Below are 17,197 nucleotides of genomic sequence, written 5' to 3'. Positions count from 1 at the left end.
ATGAATTAAGCAAAGAAAGGCAGTTGAAGAGAAAACCTTCAGTGAGATTTTTGTTTAGCAGAGTGTACCAGGTACGCTGTGGAACAAATGCGATTGGACTGCAGCTGCTGATATAATTTCCTGTGCCTGGGAGGAGGAAAAGTGTGGTGCACCCACAGGGGCTGAGCGCTGTACTGTGCAGTTCCAGAGACAGCTTGAAGACATACAGTTGTTGCATATCCTGTGGACTAATTGAATCCAGATCCTTGGAATCCAGCTTTTTTTTTTTTAACTGCTGTCACTGTTGTTTTTCATTTCATTAAAAAGACCTGAAACTGGAGCCGAGCCAGAATTTTAAATAAACAAAACAAAAAACCGCAGTAATACTTTTCACCCAGAGAGTCCTCTGTCAGGGCTCTGGCTGTGCAGGATTTGGCTGCAGAACCCTAGAAGTGTGCCACTGCTGTTTGCCCCACAGATGCATTTGCCCACAGTGACCCAAATAACACAGGACTCTCGTCTGCTTACTTGACGCTGGGCATTGTCTGAACACATAGGTCATAGGAGGCAAGTGTTAGCAAAATTTATACAGATGTTGTTTTATTTTTATAGCTCTCCTCCATTTACTGGGTGGCATTTCCTTCAGTGTTAACAACAGAGGTTAACTGCACACAGACGTGTATAGGGACTCTTGCCAGGTTTTCTTTCCCTTTCTTTAAATATGTTTCTCCAACTTGGTTGTTTTTCACTCTTGACTGCGGGCTTTCCGAATTCAGATATCAATGGTTCAGACTATTCTGGAACCATCTGCTGATTTAGCGGTTATTGTAAACATTATATGAGTACTAATTTATAACTAACCACTTTCTACTGTCACTGTAGTTTTTTTGAATATTTTTTTCACTGTCAAACAATAGTTTACTGATAAGTCACATCAAGTGAAGATTCATACTCTTTTGCTTTTCCTGTCCTCTATGTGTTGTGTCTCCAGGCCATTTGTCAAAGGCTTTGCAGCAAGAGCCCCAAAAGCGGCTCTCATCTGAAAGGCTTCTGATGTTTTTTTTCATTTTGCAGTTGACCAAACAGCGTCTGGTGGATGCGGATGGAATAATTAACCCAAATGCTTTCTACATCTACCTGACAGCCTGGGTTAGCAATGACCCTGTGGCCTATGCTGCCTCGCAAGCCAACATCCGGCCCCACCGCCCAGAGTGGGTCCACGACAAAGCAGACTACATGCCAGAAACAAGGCTGAGAAGTAAGTAGCGTTTCATCTTAATGTCTTATAGTTTATGTAAGTGCCCCCGCTCCTTCCTTCAAGAGCCAGTAACTCTGTAGTTGGCTGATGCTGCACAGGGCTCAGATGCGTAAACAGGACAATATATTGTGTTACCGTGTAGTCTTAGGAGACCCATGCACCATTGCAAATGTGGCACCACTGCAGGGTTTTATCACGTTGAAAAATGAGGTTTATAACCATTTAAAGTTAGAAGCAGCATTGTTTTTTAGTGTCACCTGATAGTTCTGTCTGTGAGAGAAACCTGCAGATTGCATGAAATTCCTACCGGTGATTCTGAAATTTCATCCCTGAGATTATATCACTCTTATCCTTAATTCTTAAGAGATTTTTATCAAGGTAGCCAATAGACTGAGCTACCAACACTGGTATGGTACTACAGGTATTTAGGTAGAGGAACAGTCCCATTCCGTGTCATTCACTGTTTTCTTGAGCACCAATGCCAGTTTACATTGTGTTGCTTCAGCTTTCAATTTATTGGGAGGATTGCTAGTTGGACACCAGTAGGGAAGGGGAGAGTGCATATAGGGGAGGACTGGTGCGGGATTGGGTAACCAGCTAGCCGTGCTTCAGTGTATCCGAACCCTAGAGCTTTGTGGCAGTCAGCCAAGTCTTGTCTTAATGAAAATTTATGGTTGAGATTATAATAGGGCAAATCATGTTTAGCAAGTCAACTGAATGACCCTGCAGGGTCTGGAACACACAACGACAGTAACAAAATGCTAGTCGTGGAGGCTTTTTTTTTTCCCTTGTCATACAGTAGACTTAGCACTACACTCAAAAAGAAGTATGGAGACTGTTCGCTTGTCAAATTATTAAAGGATAAAAAGGTCCGTATTTCCTCAGTAAACCGTTACTTTTATGGTAGGTTTTTTCCCAGTCTTTTGCATCAGTAACAGAACATGGATTTCTGAATCTGACTTTCAAAATATTCAAGGGAAATCTTAAAGACCAACCAGCTTAATTCAGCTTAATTCTTGTCTAGTTTTGTGTCTGTGGACCTCAGTTAGTCTTAGGAAAATTACCTTTGATTTCAAAGGAGCTGCACTTGCATAAAAGAAGAGCATTTGGATGAAAAGTTTAAGGTTATGTGATCCACTTTATATTGCAGTTAGGGATTTTTGGCCAGATATTCAGTAAAAACACTGTAGCACTGTTGATGGTTAAATACATATATTGAAATCTATCTGTTAAATAATACAGAATTGCTTGGGGACTTGATGTAGACCGTGTTCATGCTATTGCACTGCATGATAAAACACAGCAATCTCCTGTATTGCCTCAGCTCTCAATTTATTGGGAAGTTTTTAGAATGTCACTTGTTCCAGGGAACTGAAATTTAAATTCAACACCTTTAAGCATTTTGGAGAAGGAAGTGTTCTGTTAATGTGTATCTTCTGTGTATCTTCTTGCTGAACACACATTTTAACGCTGCTGTCCTCTTCCTAGTTCCAGCTGCTGAGCCCATTGAATACGCTCAGTTCCCTTTCTACCTCAACGGATTGCGTGAAACTTCTGACTTTGTGGAGGCTATTGAGAAAGTGAGAGCTATCTGTAGTAACTACACCAGCCTGGGCATCGCCAGCTACCCAAATGGTTACCCATTTCTGTTTTGGGAGCAGTACATTGGGCTTCGTCACTGGCTCCTCTTATCCATTAGTGTGGTTTTGGCTTGCACGTTTCTGGTGTGTGCCCTCTTCCTCCTAAACCCCTGGACGGCTGGGATCATTGTAAGTTTATTATAAGGGTCTTTGTTGAAGTCAAATTCCTTTCAGCATAGCTCTTGCTGTAGTCGGGAAGGTTTTGTTTATGTCTGGGCCTCTGGTGGAGTATATATATTGCATCATTCATTATATATTTATTCAACTTGAAGGGGTAGAGTTCATGCTAAAGGTACAAACCTTAATAACCTTAATCCTTTGGCCACCTTTTTTGCAGCTTTAAAGGTTTCTTATAAAGGTACATAAACTTTTGCCCTTGCTCAGATGCACACTAACATGAAAACTAAAGGCACAGAGGAAAAACTAAGAGCTTTATTAAATATTAAAGTTATTTCTAATTATTTATTCCTTCTCCCCTTTTATCAGACATAGTTATTTTTCAAGGCAGTTGCTTGTGACTAACTCGCCTGTAAATTTTCCCACTGATTTCTGAATGCAGTCTTTCTGTAAAAACTGAAATGGTTAGGTTGTACAGTACACTCTGTGGAAAGAGTGTAACTGAGTGATTGAGGAGAAGGAGTCATAAAATTATAAACTGAAGAGAATACTCCTCCGTGCTTTCTGCAAGGCACCATAAGCCTCTCAATAAACATTCAAGTTAAACTGAATGATGATCTTCCTATGTTTAAATTCCGTAAGCTATCGTATGGTTTATAAAATGCCAGAAGTAGAAAAGCGTAAAACAGTTACTAGTTTTTGTAATATACGTTTATACGACAGGTATGTTAAAAGGTAAATGTTTAGTCTAGAATATTTTTCATAGCACTTAATCAAGCAATTTATGTTATTACTCTTGATTCATTAGCTTATAAAATCATTTATTGTAGTGCATACTTTTTTCCCCTTGGAAAAGGCGTTTATTTTCAGAGTCCATCATTGCCTTCATAAGTATGTCTATCTTTTTTTCCTGCTTGGCTTTAGCAACTTTTAAAGTTTACTCTACAGGTTTCCTCCCCTCCCTTTTCTTCAAGTTTTTTTTTTGCACGGTAGATGAAAGAAGAATAAAAGCTTTCTGTTAGATTTAACTGTTCGCTTTGTCTATGTCAATCCCTCCAAGTATCTTAAAAGCTCAGAGCCCCTCTGTAACCTGAGACTCATCAGCTGATTATGGCATTCACTTTCTTCTGGGCTTTAAACCTACTCAGAAGTCATCCTCGTTTATTGCCATTCTGCAAAAACAGTTTCAACACAGGTAGTTGGTAGTTACTTTTTCTGGAAGGATTGTCTGAGAAAAAGATGAAGGAGAGAAATAAATGTTTTGGGCGGTATCCATGATGAGGAAGAATAAAGTGTTTTTCAGGTCACTGATAAATTGTAATCAATAAAAAATTGATGCTTGGCCTGTTAACTGGTTCTTAAGAGCATAATTTAAAGTATTTTTTGAGCAAGTCATTGCCGTTCAGCAGAATGAAACAAGGAAAAGCGCCTTGTCTTTGGGAATATAGGATGGCTTTGAGTATGCTTTATAGTCACCATGTTGTTTTGAAATATCTTTCTCTTCTTTTGGCTGGAGTATAAGAAGTTGCTAACAGCTGTTTGAAATCATCTAGGTGGTGGTGCTGGCTCTGATGACTGTGGAGCTGTTTGGTATGATGGGTCTAATTGGAATAAAGCTGAGTGCAGTGCCTGTGGTTATCCTGATTGCTTCTGTTGGCATCGGCGTGGAATTCACTGTTCATGTTGCTTTGGTACGTAAAATCGGAAGCATTTTCAAAATATTTTAAAATAAAATGGTGGCGATGATAGGACTGTGAATCCTTGCTTAGTCTTCTGAGTCATTGGCATGATTCTCAAAAGGGAATTGGTCACAGTTTTGTGTGTGTTTCAGTTTGTCCTGACAGACTGGAGTTCCTAGTTATTGAGTCAGTCTTCAGGGAGATGCGAGGGGATACATTACCTGTGGTATCTAGTTGTCTGAGTGATGCAAATATAAAGACAAAGCAGAGCTCTTAATGCACCTTACTTCAGTCCAGTTGCTCCTGGTCTTTGTCTGCAGCCTCACTGTTGTTGCCTCAGTGCTGTGTAGCTGTTGTTCTCTCTTGCATGTAGGTTCTTGCATGTAGGAAGAAAAGCCTTTAAAGGAGATATTCAAAATGACATGTGCTGTCATTTGATCTCTCTGGACCACTAAAATTTGAATATATTTGGATTAATTTTCCACTTGAAAAATCTGCACCTTCTTTTCCGATCCCATCAGCTATTAATAATGGGCACAAACACGCAGTCTGTAGGAAAATAGTTTTCTGATGTGAGGTGGGGGAGCAGAAAGGGGAAAAGTATGTTTTGTATAAAAGTTTTCAACATTTTAAACGTTAAGTGTCTAAATCTAGAGTGCACCTGCTTTCCCAGATTTGTCATCCTGATGTGCAAAAATGCATAGAAACGACAGTGTGCTTGCAAGGGAGCATGTTTAAGTGTTCAAGGTAGGCAAAACTCATCCTGCTTTATTTGGAGACAAAGAACAGGCTGAAGGGCTATTTTTCTGTGTTGACATTTGACAGTGTCAGCACTGATCTTGTCAACATTTTACACATTCAACGTAAGTCATTTTCCTCTGGGACTATTCTTATTGATATTTCAGAATAGTTTAATAATATTCATGTATTTGAATTCTATTGTATTAAAAAGTAGGAAAGGATGAGTGGTTAATACAGTTTCATGGAGGAAGTGCTTGTAGTCTACTATAATCTCAAGTATACTAGTACTGTAGCAATCCAAAAAGAACTGAAGTAAGGGGACTGTAAAATGGTGGGGAGATTGGATGGGAATGCAACAGGCCTTGTAGACTCAGAAGAAGACTGGTAGGCTGCTAAGAGGATCTGGTGACAGTGAAAAACAGAGGATAACTATGAGGGAACTTAGCACACTGGAGATGGCCAAATACTGGGACCATGTTGTAGGTGATGTACAGAGTTGGGACAGGATGGAAAGAATAATTTTAAGAAAAAAAGTAGGGGTTGTAGGGTGAGGTTAAAGAGGAGCAACTGGATCTCTGGAGCTGTGACATCTTTTTTTCTGCTACTAATATGAATAAATAGTTAGGCTTTTGGTGCTAAACCTGTCCGCTAGGATTAGCAGTAGATTGGGAAGTGTCAGGAAATAATGGTGTACATGAGGAAGAAAGAAATGACAGTTTCTTCAAATTGAAGATTCAAAACAGAAAAACTGCAATAAAAAAGGACAGAACACTTGTCTCTAAATGGGACTTTATATGTAAAGTAGAAGTCAGCTGTGGCTGAAGGTAAAATGCCTAGCAAATGGAAAACTTCATTTTTTTCAAACACAGGCTTTAAATAAAGGAATGCCTAGTAGACCTCAGATGATAGCAGCAGCACTAACCTTCACAGAACTTCCTGCATATAAACAGTCAAACCAGTGTTGCATAAACAAAAAAGGCAATGCTGGAACTGTTGATACAGAACTTAATTGGACTTGTTTAAGAGTGGTTCACAGTCCACTTGTGGCTCAGTTCTGTGCTGCCACTTGTGAATTGTGACCTCATTTTTTGATTTTTAAAATAAATTCTGAATTGACACTAGACTCTTGTATTATGCATCCTTTAATTACACACATATACATAAGTTTATATAACTTGCAAACATGTTTGTCGATCAGGTCTCATAGCTCCCATTCATGCGAGTCATCTCATTGACAGCTGCCTTTACCTTGTAGGGGATTCTTTATCCATCTATGTTGATGAGAATGTAAAATGTCCTGGATATGTTCATTTTCAGTAGATGACCTGTAATCCAACACAGAGGATTAATAGTACGTGGTTTCATTACCTACAGAAGTGAGGGCTGGGAATTTCACTCCATATGTACCCATTTTTGGTCTGCTTGTCCTGCTACATAACTTTTTTATGTGTTGGCTGATTTTACCCCAGATTTGACAGATAAGTGAAAATATGACCCTAGAGAGGAGAGACATTCCAGGACCAAGAGGAAGATAGCTGATTGAACTCAGATCTTAATAGGCAGTAGAGAATTCACCAAAGAGAGCCCTTATAAATCACAGGAAGAATATCAGCTATGTTCTTATCGTCTTAAACTGTTAAGTGGTGTACAGAGAAGACAAATCCATATGAAACAACAGCATTTGAGTGTTCTTGGTGCAGCTTGTTTACTAGTGAGTTGGAGGAAGGAGGACAGACAATTCACTAATTTTGTTGCTCAGACAGTACCATGTTCAGCATCATTCCTGAGGCAACTCTGTATATGTAGGCTTGCTAGTTTTGAAGTAGTAGAAGCTGCAAAACAATTTTGAGTGAAACAAAAGTGTTTCAGTCTAGTGTTACTCCATACCAGTCCTGTTGAGTATGCTAACAAATTTCCATCAGTTGGGTGCTTACTGTGTGTAACATCTAATGGTCTGGGGCTGCATACCAGTGAGAAGAAATGTACTGTATCAATGTACTGTATCAATGGACAATTCCGTGTACAGGGACAGTGTGCCAGTGAACCATGGGTGTCACTGTGTACCCAAACTGAGGCTACCATTGCCTGGTCTGTGACAAGTGCATGTGAAAGCCTGCATCAGTACTGGCTGGTATTACAGCAAACTTTTCATGATAGTCATGGAAACCATGGCCCGACAAGAGTGAGAGGAGTAGCCCTATAATTTTGACATCTGAAGTGCTTTAACCACCTTCTTTGAAGGTGGACATAAGCAAATCTGGAAACAAAAGCCTACTCATACAAGCAGGCATTGTTTCCAAAATTACTTGTATGGTCTGACTCTGTAATCAGTGCCTGCTCTGGCTGTGTGACTTCAGCAGCAGGTTTGTGGTATGGCTGCAGAATCAGGCCTTCTCTTGAAGATTAGCCAGCTATAGAGATACTTTCATAAACTACAGTTTGAAGTAAAAAACTGGTGGAAAACTGTGTATGCTATGAGAGAGACTATTTGGAAGGTTGTATGCAGCTGTCTAGTGAAATGCATTTCATTGTTTTACAGGCATTTTTAACTGCCATAGGAGACAGGAACCATAGGGCTGTCCTTGCACTGGAACACATGTTTGCACCAGTGCTGGATGGGGCTGTGTCCACTCTGCTTGGAGTGTTAATGCTCGCAGGATCGGAGTTTGATTTTATTGTCAGGTAAAGCGTTTGTGTGTGTCTTGATTTTCTTTCTAAAATGAAAATAAGTATGCTTTTAATTTTTAGTCACTTCAGTGTATCTGTCATTTTATTACTATGCATGGTGTGTCAAGCATGTTTACGTCATGGTCCTGCTTTCCCTCTGTTTTATTAACTCCTTGTTACATGCTAGGTGCAGTAATGTTTCCATTGCTGGTATTAGAATCTGTTCCAGGAAAATCTGACACCCAGCATGAAAGAACACAAAAGTGGCCCTCTTTAGCAAAGTTTGCTAATTCGGGGTTTGGTTCAATTCAAAGCCTCTAGTATTGTCTGGTATTAGCTGCATTTGACCTTTAGCCTTCAGGTCCTCCAGATGTCTTCTATGCACAACAATTTTTGTGTAAAGGACACAGGAACTCACAAACACGCTGCAGCTGCGCTGCAAGTGACTCTCTCTGAGCCCTCTCCTTCTATTCGTTACATGAGGTTTACAGCGATGTGTAACAGGGAGAGGGAAAAAATCCCTGTTTGGGAGCTGGGGAACCATAAGTATGAACACAGAACTTCATATTAAAATTTTGTAAAGCAAAGCCTGAAGGCCCTTCTGTTCAGAACTCCACAGGCAGACTCTTTCTTGTGAATGTAATTAAGAATGTGAATTCGTCAAGTATGAGAGGAAAGTAAGTTTTTAGTTGAGAGGAATTTGAGAAGTGCAGTGAAACAGATTCTATTCTATTCCAAACAACCTGTGGAGCTCTGCAAAAAGGCTGATCTTAGAAGGAACACAGGTTCTTTGTGGCAAACATGCATTAAAAAAAAAAATCTAAGCCATAAAATGGAACTGAGGTAGAACTGGGCCAAATAAAAATGTTCTGAAAGATGACTTAACTACTTAGGTAGACATAAGCTGGATAGATAACTAGAGTTAGCTGACGTGCATTTGACAATAAGAACAACAAAATGTCAGAGGCAGGAACTGAGAGAATGGTTGCTACATCTCATCAAGATTTGTTGTTTATGTATGTAAGAGATTTGAACAAAGCAGGCAGCTGCAGTTAGACCTCATGAAACCTACAGATATACAGATATTACATGCCCTGAAATAGAACTTGTATTTTTTCCCAAGTCAATATTTTTTACTTTATTGTTGTTGAAGAAATGAGGTAGAATTATTCTTTTAGTACCAGATCTTGTAAGACTTGGAACACTTTGACATATAGATTTCTTATACATATAACCTAAATTTATAGGAGTACATTTGGTGTGCTACTTTCCTACTTAACAGATGAGATTTTGGCAAGCATATTTTTGTGTCATAGCAAATGGAAGATTGTAGCAGCCCTCCACACCAAATTTGGATTGGATGTTCTCTCAGTTTATAAAATGAACTTTTAAACTTATGTTATTTTACTTTTTTTGGCCATCGGTTTCTCATTTGCTAGCATAATCTGACTTTAGTTTGCCTTGTTTAAAAAGGAAAATAAAATAAACTATGGGAGCCTTAGCATTGTTATAGTGGGTGAAGAAGATCCCAAACTTCCGGAAAGCGATAGATTAGTCCAACAATGTGGAAGATTAAGTAAATTAAGAGACATTGTATACACCAAGTGGTCATAGCTATAATCCTCCTGTTTATCCTAGCGTTAGATGGATGAGATGCAAATGTTTTTAATGCCTGTTGTTGATCTCTGTCCCAATATAAAGTTCTGGTGGTTTATGTTAGTAAGTAGATTGGCTTGCTGATTTTTGCTAATGCAGATCAGAAATTCCTGAATGTTTACAACAGCAGGATATTTGCAGTTTTACAGGAGTCTGATATATTTGATCAGATGTGAAAACAGCGAGGCAGTAAAGTTTGTTGCCAGCTAGACAATGTAATCAGCAGACCCATTAGGAGCAAACTTGCCCTCCGTTCTTCTCCTTTGCCTTCTCCTCTAGGAATTTACCAAGTCTGAGTCCTTGAAATCGTTAGTTACAATGCAGCCTTAAGTTTAGTCTGAGCCCCAGCTGTGCCGAATACCAACTAGCAAGGCTTTCCTTTTACTGACAGGTTTACCTTGGTATTCATGAAGGATCCCAGACCTTAGCCCTCGGTGGTGGGAAAGGACAACCACTTGTGCACTTTCCTCTTCTTCCATAGTGCTTCAGCCTTTATGTTTGAATTGGCTGACGCAAAACAAGAGTATTCAGAGATGCTAAATTGTTCAACAAAAGATTAGCCTGCAATGCAGCTCTGCCATTGTGGAGTGCTCTTACTCAGTACAATGCTGAAGCTTGCTATAGAATGGGCAGCATTTTCTTTGCAGAAAGCAGGTTCCTGTGTTGTAAAAAGGTTGCGATTTGAGCTATTTGGTAAAACTGCAACTCACAGAATTCTAGGCGGAAAGTTGTGGTTAATGAACAGCAAGGGAAACCCTTACCTGATACACTGGAGATTTAATTAGAGATTCTGCTGTAAGATGCAGAAGCATTTCACAGTGGATTAGCTGCTGGGAGAAGAGGGCTTCTTTTCCTCCTAGGCTAAATTGTTTAAATTCTACACCCTTCACTTCATTTGTTTGCTTCTGCTGGGTTTTCACTAATGGGGGCCCCTTTTCATTGTATTTGTGCTTTCAATCCATTCAGCTATTCACTGCACATTCCATATTTTTGTGTTTGTGTAACACATTCATAGATAACATTACATGCTTCCAGATTCTGGGAAATTAACAAATGTAATTTTTTTATTCCCTTTATCAACTAACACTTTGGGTTGTGGAATGTAGCTTCTCTAATTCACAAGGTAAAAACCCCTATATCTATATATGGAAAGTGATATATTTGTTTGGTACTATGTTAGTAATATTTTAGATTTGTTTTAGTATATGTATTGTTTTAACATATTTAGGAGTATTTTGTAATCCCTTATTTCTAACAATATTTGTGGCTATTCTCTCTCCCAAACCTCTTAAATGGCACTTCAGGTATTTCTTTGCTGTTTTGGCAATCTTAACCATTCTGGGAGTTCTCAATGGATTGGTGCTGCTTCCTGTTCTTCTTTCATTCTTTGGACCGTACCCCGAGGTCAGTAAAATTAATGGCGAACAGAAGAAATAATGCTATCTCTGCACCCTGCTCCACCCCACCTCCCCACTCTCTCCCCCCGCCCCAGTCACCTCCCTTTTTTAGAAGCTGTTTGTGTTTTAAATTCCCCTGGATTTTTTTATTTTTTAAGTTTCTTGCTCTGGGTGGGGTTTTTTTCTTCTTTATTAAATGTGCTATCATATAGTTGATATTCTTCTGCTTATGTTTTTAAAGTGTTTTTATAAGTATTGTTTTAGAGGCTGCAGTCAGCAAACCCAATACAAGTGTAGGGTTGTTTATGCTTTTAAAAGCATAATGTAATATGCAGGCTAATCTGTAAAATAAGGGTTTCCCCCAATATTTCACGAAAGGCGGTTCGTTTTGCACACATTCCTTCTTCTTTCCTACCTCACTGCCTCTTTTGCTTTCCTCAAAATATTGAACTGAGCAGACCACCAGGAAGGCCTGTGTGGACCAACATACACCAGTGGTGGTCCACAGACCATGCCTTGATAACCATGACCGGTCTGCCAGGAGGTCCCCCCTGGCCAGTTGCCCTTCCGTGCAGCGTGCTCTTGGCTCAAGCAACATTTTTGATGGGTGGAAGGCTTCACTTTGATGTTGATGACTTTACAGTATAAAGCCAAAATCCAGCAAAAAAGGATTCACAGATACCAAATTTGTATTTGGTTGATGATTATTCATTACCTACTCTGTAGTTAACAAAATTACTGTGTTATGTAGGGCTATTTTTATCACATATTAGTACAATCAGTTTGCTGTGCTTCTTGTTTGCACATGTGTGTGTGTTTACAAGAATAAAACACAAGGTACATATACAGCACTAGTAATATTTCAGAAGTATTTATTTTTTAGTATTAGTAAAATAGTTTTGACCAGTGTGTCATGTTTTATATTCTTAACAGTATACATGTCTTGTCCTGTAATCAGACAATATGTTTGTGCATGTTATTACCACATATGTCACTGTTATGTGTGTGTCTATCTCTCTTTGCAAATAGACACTGTACCGTACTATACATACACATTTGTGGTGATTTTATGAAATCGCTGTTAATGTACACTGAAGGAAGATGGAAGTCCACGTACTGTTTTTTATATTTTTAAGTGCAAGTGCATGCACACATATACATGGACTTCCTGAGACAGTGATACCCAGAAGAATCTGTGTAATTCTGTTTACACGCATGTGCACAGATGGAGATCCTGTCTCTCTTTCTTTCCTTAATTTTTTCAGTTCAGTATAAATCTTCATCAGAAAACTGATGCTAAGGTCCTTGTGGTGTGGGAGGGTGCATTTGGCAGAAGAGCATCAGTCTCAAGCACTAATGATTAAAAGGCTAATGCTAATTGAAAGTTATTGAATGCATTGTTTTTACCAGGTTTCTCCAGCCAATGGACGAAACAGATTGCCCACACCATCTCCTGAGCCGCCCCCCAGCATCGTGAGGTTTGCGCTGCCGCCTGGGCACACAAATAATGGCTCAGATTCCTCTGATTCAGAGTACAGCTCTCAAAGCACAGTGTCGGGCATCAGTGAAGAGCTTCATCAGTATGAGGCCACCCAAGGCTCTGGGGCACCAGTTCATCAAGTTATAGTGGAAGCCACTGAGAATCCTGTCTTTGCGAGATCCACTGTAAGTAGCTCATATATTGACCACCAGGAGAGCAAGAAGAGTGTTTGGGTTTTTTAAATTCATATCTCTTTATTTTTGTGGAAAGCTTTTCCATATTTCTGGCTGGTAATGCTTTGTGACTTTGTGCCAAAACTTGAAAGCAGGGAGTGAAGGCTTTCCTCATCCTCTCCTTTAGAATCAAGTTGAGGCTAAAACGATAGTATGAAAGCAGAGGTCTTTGGCATGTGTAATTGCTATTACATCATATTGACATCAGCCACAAGAGAGAGCTCTCGGTCTGTTTGTTGACTGTTCTCAGAGATCAGGGTGAGATTAAAAGAGCTCTTCCACACAACTTCTTGTGGTTCACCATCTTGTATGCCTCAGTCTGACAGCTTACTTTGGGGAAAGAGATTCATAGAGCCAAAAGAGAAGTTTCAGGGTTGTACCAAATCTTGGGCCTGTTGCATCTTGCTACTGGGTTGGCATAACTGCGATTTCACGATTTCAAAGGAAAGTGAAAAAGCTCTGTCACCTACCCCTGCTGATGCTGCATGCTGAGCTGCAATGCGGATCTGTTTTTGTTCAGCAGAGGCCTAGAAATAGGTACAAGCACAGCCACATTTGAAGTTGGTCACGGTTTGTTGACTGATGTGGCCGCTGCGCTTCACGCTTTTTAGAGAAATCAGAAAACAGATTCCTACAGACTATACAAACTACCCTACTAACATCCTGTCTATGAACCCTGCATGGAATAGAGCTTTTTGCAACTGCCTGCAATTCTGCTTGTTGAACGAGTTAAGATCAAGTGCTTGTTACCCATCCCTTTGAAACAAGGGACCAGTGTGTAGGAATTTTACAATAATGTTTTTAGCTGTCATCCTGTGTTTTTCTGAGGGCATGCTTTCCAGGTTTTAATAACTTCAGATAACAACTATCTGAAAAAAGCAAATATTACCAGACTCCAGAACATTACCTTTGTGAAGTTAGAGCCAGGACAGCATTATTCTAATTGTTCTCAGCATAAAATATAAGCGAGCATAGTATTTATTTGCCTCACTTTGTGAGAGGCATAACCACACATCTCTCTTTCAGGTGGTTCAGCCAGAAACAAGGTATCAGTCAACTCCCAGATCACAGTTGAATCCAGAGTCCGGCACGCAGCAGGCGTCGCGTCAGGGCAGACAACCCAAACGGGAAGCAAGGGAAGGTCTGCGGCCACCTCCTTATCGCCCTCGCAGGGACGCTTTTGAAATTTCTACTGAAGGGCATTCAGGACCCAGCAATAGGGATCGCTTGGGCCACAGGGCACGTTCTCACAACGTGAGAAGCCCGGCGTTCGGTGCCGCGGGCGCCACAGGACCAGCATATTGCCAGCCCATCACTACTGTGACTGCCTCAGCTTCAGTGACTGTTGCTGTCCACCCTGCTGTGCACAGCCACAGCTCTCGGGGAGGGAGCTTTCCATCCTACGAGGGATACCATGAAGCTGACCATGGGCCGTTTGAGGACCCCCACGTGCCTTTTAATGTGCGATGTGAAAGAAGAAATTCTAAAGTAGAAGTTATAGAACTGCAAGATGTTGAATGTGAGGAACGGATACCTGGCAACAGCTCACAGTAAGGTAGGTCCTCTCCTGTAGCTGCAAGCCTTGCCTGTGCCAGGCAGTGGTGTGATTGAAAGAAAGGGGAAACAAAAAATTTGTCTGATGTACCTTTCCGTCAGGTACGTTTACTTATTCGTCCCTGATCATCTTAAATCTGCTGACTATGAATATAGTGCGTTTTGCACTAGGAATCAGGTTGGATAAGATAGTACTTTCCAGCGCTGAAAAGTTATAGTGGGTTCAGACATTAACTACTTCCAAGAGCCTTGCTAAGTGGGTAAGTACCTGGTACAATCCCAGCTTATCAGATGAGGAAAATTAAGTGGAGATGTTGTGTAACAGCTTCAAAGCTGTGCAACTACATTTATTTTTGATAGTCCTGTCTTCTGTTCCTTGAATCAGTCACATTCTAAGACATCATGCAGAATGACGTTGCCTAGGGAAGTGTAAAATTGCCAGCTACTTTGAGTTGTACTGTCTTGAATAAAACTCTGTGAAAGAATTTGAAGGCATAGTGAGGACTGAATGCCTCTGGACGACAGGCCGAGTGAGAGGTGGCAAGGTCTCACCGTGCCTAGTGTACTGCTGCGTGGTGGAGCGTCCACTGCGCTTTTGGGCCTTTCAGAGATGCACCCAGGGAACTCATGCACTGAAGGAGTCCTTAGGCCAATCTGTCTCTTGTCAGGGGTAGCTGCAGTGGCTGTTGCAGATCTGTGCAGGGTAGAGCTGACCTAGCAGGGGAACTCTTGTCAGACTTGATACCTAAATCATTGTCTGTCTTCAGGCTAGTGAGGGAAGGTTACAGGAAACCGTGCTCTTTAGAGCAGACGGGATATTTTAGCAGATGTTTGGGGAAGAATAAAGCTGTTTGTTTGCTTGAAAATTTTCTGTTAAATTTATAGGGAATACAGTGAAGGGGAGCAACTAGTTGAGATTTTACTCTGATAGCTTTTGGGGGCTTGTGCCTGAAAAAACATTTCTCACTACTCTAATGGTTTTTCTCTTTTTGGGGAAAAGAGGAAGTGTTAAAACAGTTACTTAGCTGTGGATCCTTGTTTTTTGCCTTTGCTTTTCAGAGCTTTTCAGTGACAGACACTAGTTTGATCAGAGCAAACCCTTTTATTGTGCTTTTAGAACTATTTTAGATGTATGCATGCACATGCACCTTCACACACACACACACACAGAGTTTTGATGGAAGTTTTTGGATGACTCATAATGAAATTGCCTTTCAGTTTATAAGAAGTCTCTCCGAACATCTCAAAGTGCAAATACACATCAATGCCTTCAGCCTCGCAGTCTAGAAACATGGCAAGTAATAGTATCCTCAGAGTAGGGAAGTACTGGTGCTTGGCTTTTTCAAGCTGAACTGCACCGTGATAGGAGATTCTTTCCTGTGTGCACAGTTCGATGTATAGTATTTCTCCTTGAAGTGTTCATTGGTTTTGACTGAAATCGTTGCAGGAATCTAAAGCTGGAATCTCAGAAATTAAAGCATCCATGTTTTTTTATTTGGCATCAGTATTTCTTTACTGTGAAATTTATGACTTAGGTGAAAGCAGAGCCCATGTTTCCTGACTCTGAACTGTAGCCACAAGAATCATGAAATGAGTTTTGGATTAACTCAATTTGTTTGTTTTTCTTGAACTTTAATGAATGTTTGTTTTCCTTCTTTCTTTATTTGTAAAGGGTAATAACTGAAGCAAAGAAGAGGCCAAAGATGGAAAACTGTATTTCCAGAACTGCTTGAAGAGAAGAACTGCTTGAAGTTGTAGAAAAGGACATGCTGCATCAGGACAACAGTTCTCTGTTACTGTAACCTATTGTATTATTTTGTTAAATATTTCTTTACGTATTTAAAAGATGTACACATATGTAATATACAAATGAACAATGTAAAGTAGTATAATCTGGAGTCATTTGCCTCTGGGCAATAGAATGGGGACAATATTGTGTGCGCTTTGTACTTTTTGTACATTGATCTCTGTGCCACAACTAAGCTTAATCTAGTTCTAAATTTCAGCATAAGTTGCTGCTGCTTAAATATTGTATAATTTACTTGTATAATTCTATGCAAATATTGCTTATGTAATAGGGTTTTTTTTAAAGGTACGTGTCTGTTTAAAATATTTTAAATTTGCATATCACAACCCTGTGGTAGTATGAAATGTTACTGTTAACTTTCAAACACGCTATGCGTGATAATTTTAAAAATAAGCAGATATGAAGAAAAGCAAGTTAATCTGGGAGGCTTAAATAGATTTAGCTCTGTGCAGGTTTTGTTTTGCTGTGTGTATCCATGTGTGCATCTGGAAGCGTGCATGCTTTTGTCTGTATGTTCTTGGTGTACTGTAGTTTCTCTTTTACTGTATGGTAACACTTGGTGGGCTTAGAAACCCACTGATGCTGATGTGAGTCTGGCTTTCCCTGTTAGTAGGCACTAGTGAAAACTGTGTTGGTGTTTACCAACGTATACCATAGACTGCCATCATCAAAGGCCCAACTAAAGTAGAAGACAGGGAGTCAGGGTTTGGGATTGTGGTTCAGTTTCCCACACTCTTAATGACTTGGTTCACATGACTTGGGTCAAGTCGCTTGACAGCCCCTGCCTCAGTTTCTCATTCCATACAATGGGTACCATTACACTTACCTACCTCCCAGGAATGTTGTGAGGCTTAATTACTGTTTGTATAGTGCTTTGGTTTTGTTTTTTTTTTTTGCAAAAGGTGCCAGGTAAGTGCAAACACTATAACCATTATTTTTTCACTTCCAAAGGTGCTGGATATTGAGAGGTGCTGGTGGTTATAGAAATT

General features: G+C 40.0%; 1 protein-coding gene across 1 annotated transcript in view; it reads left to right on the top strand.

Moving 5' to 3' along the window:
- Nucleotides 1-16,596, top strand: part of PTCH1 (patched 1) — a 66,231-nt gene extending 49,635 nt beyond the window's left edge. Inside the window, exons 17-24 of the mRNA XM_080362022.1 lie at nt 1,054-1,237; nt 2,726-3,006; nt 4,548-4,685; nt 7,954-8,096; nt 11,042-11,141; nt 12,545-12,799; nt 13,874-14,402; nt 16,074-16,596. Coding sequence (XP_080218148.1) covers nt 1,054-1,237; nt 2,726-3,006; nt 4,548-4,685; nt 7,954-8,096; nt 11,042-11,141; nt 12,545-12,799; nt 13,874-14,401 — 1,629 coding nt within the window. The 3' untranslated portion in view covers nt 14,402; nt 16,074-16,596. The remainder of the gene's footprint in view (nt 1-1,053; nt 1,238-2,725; nt 3,007-4,547; nt 4,686-7,953; nt 8,097-11,041; nt 11,142-12,544; nt 12,800-13,873; nt 14,403-16,073) is intronic.
- The last annotated feature ends 601 nt before the right edge of the window (nt 16,597-17,197 follow it).

Source organism: Nesoenas mayeri (genome assembly GCF_963082525.1).
Source record: "Nesoenas mayeri genome assembly, chromosome: Z".
In the NCBI taxonomy this organism is placed as follows: domain Eukaryota; kingdom Metazoa; phylum Chordata; class Aves; order Columbiformes; family Columbidae; genus Nesoenas; species Nesoenas mayeri.
This window is presented reverse-complemented; position numbering and strand designations above follow the sequence as displayed.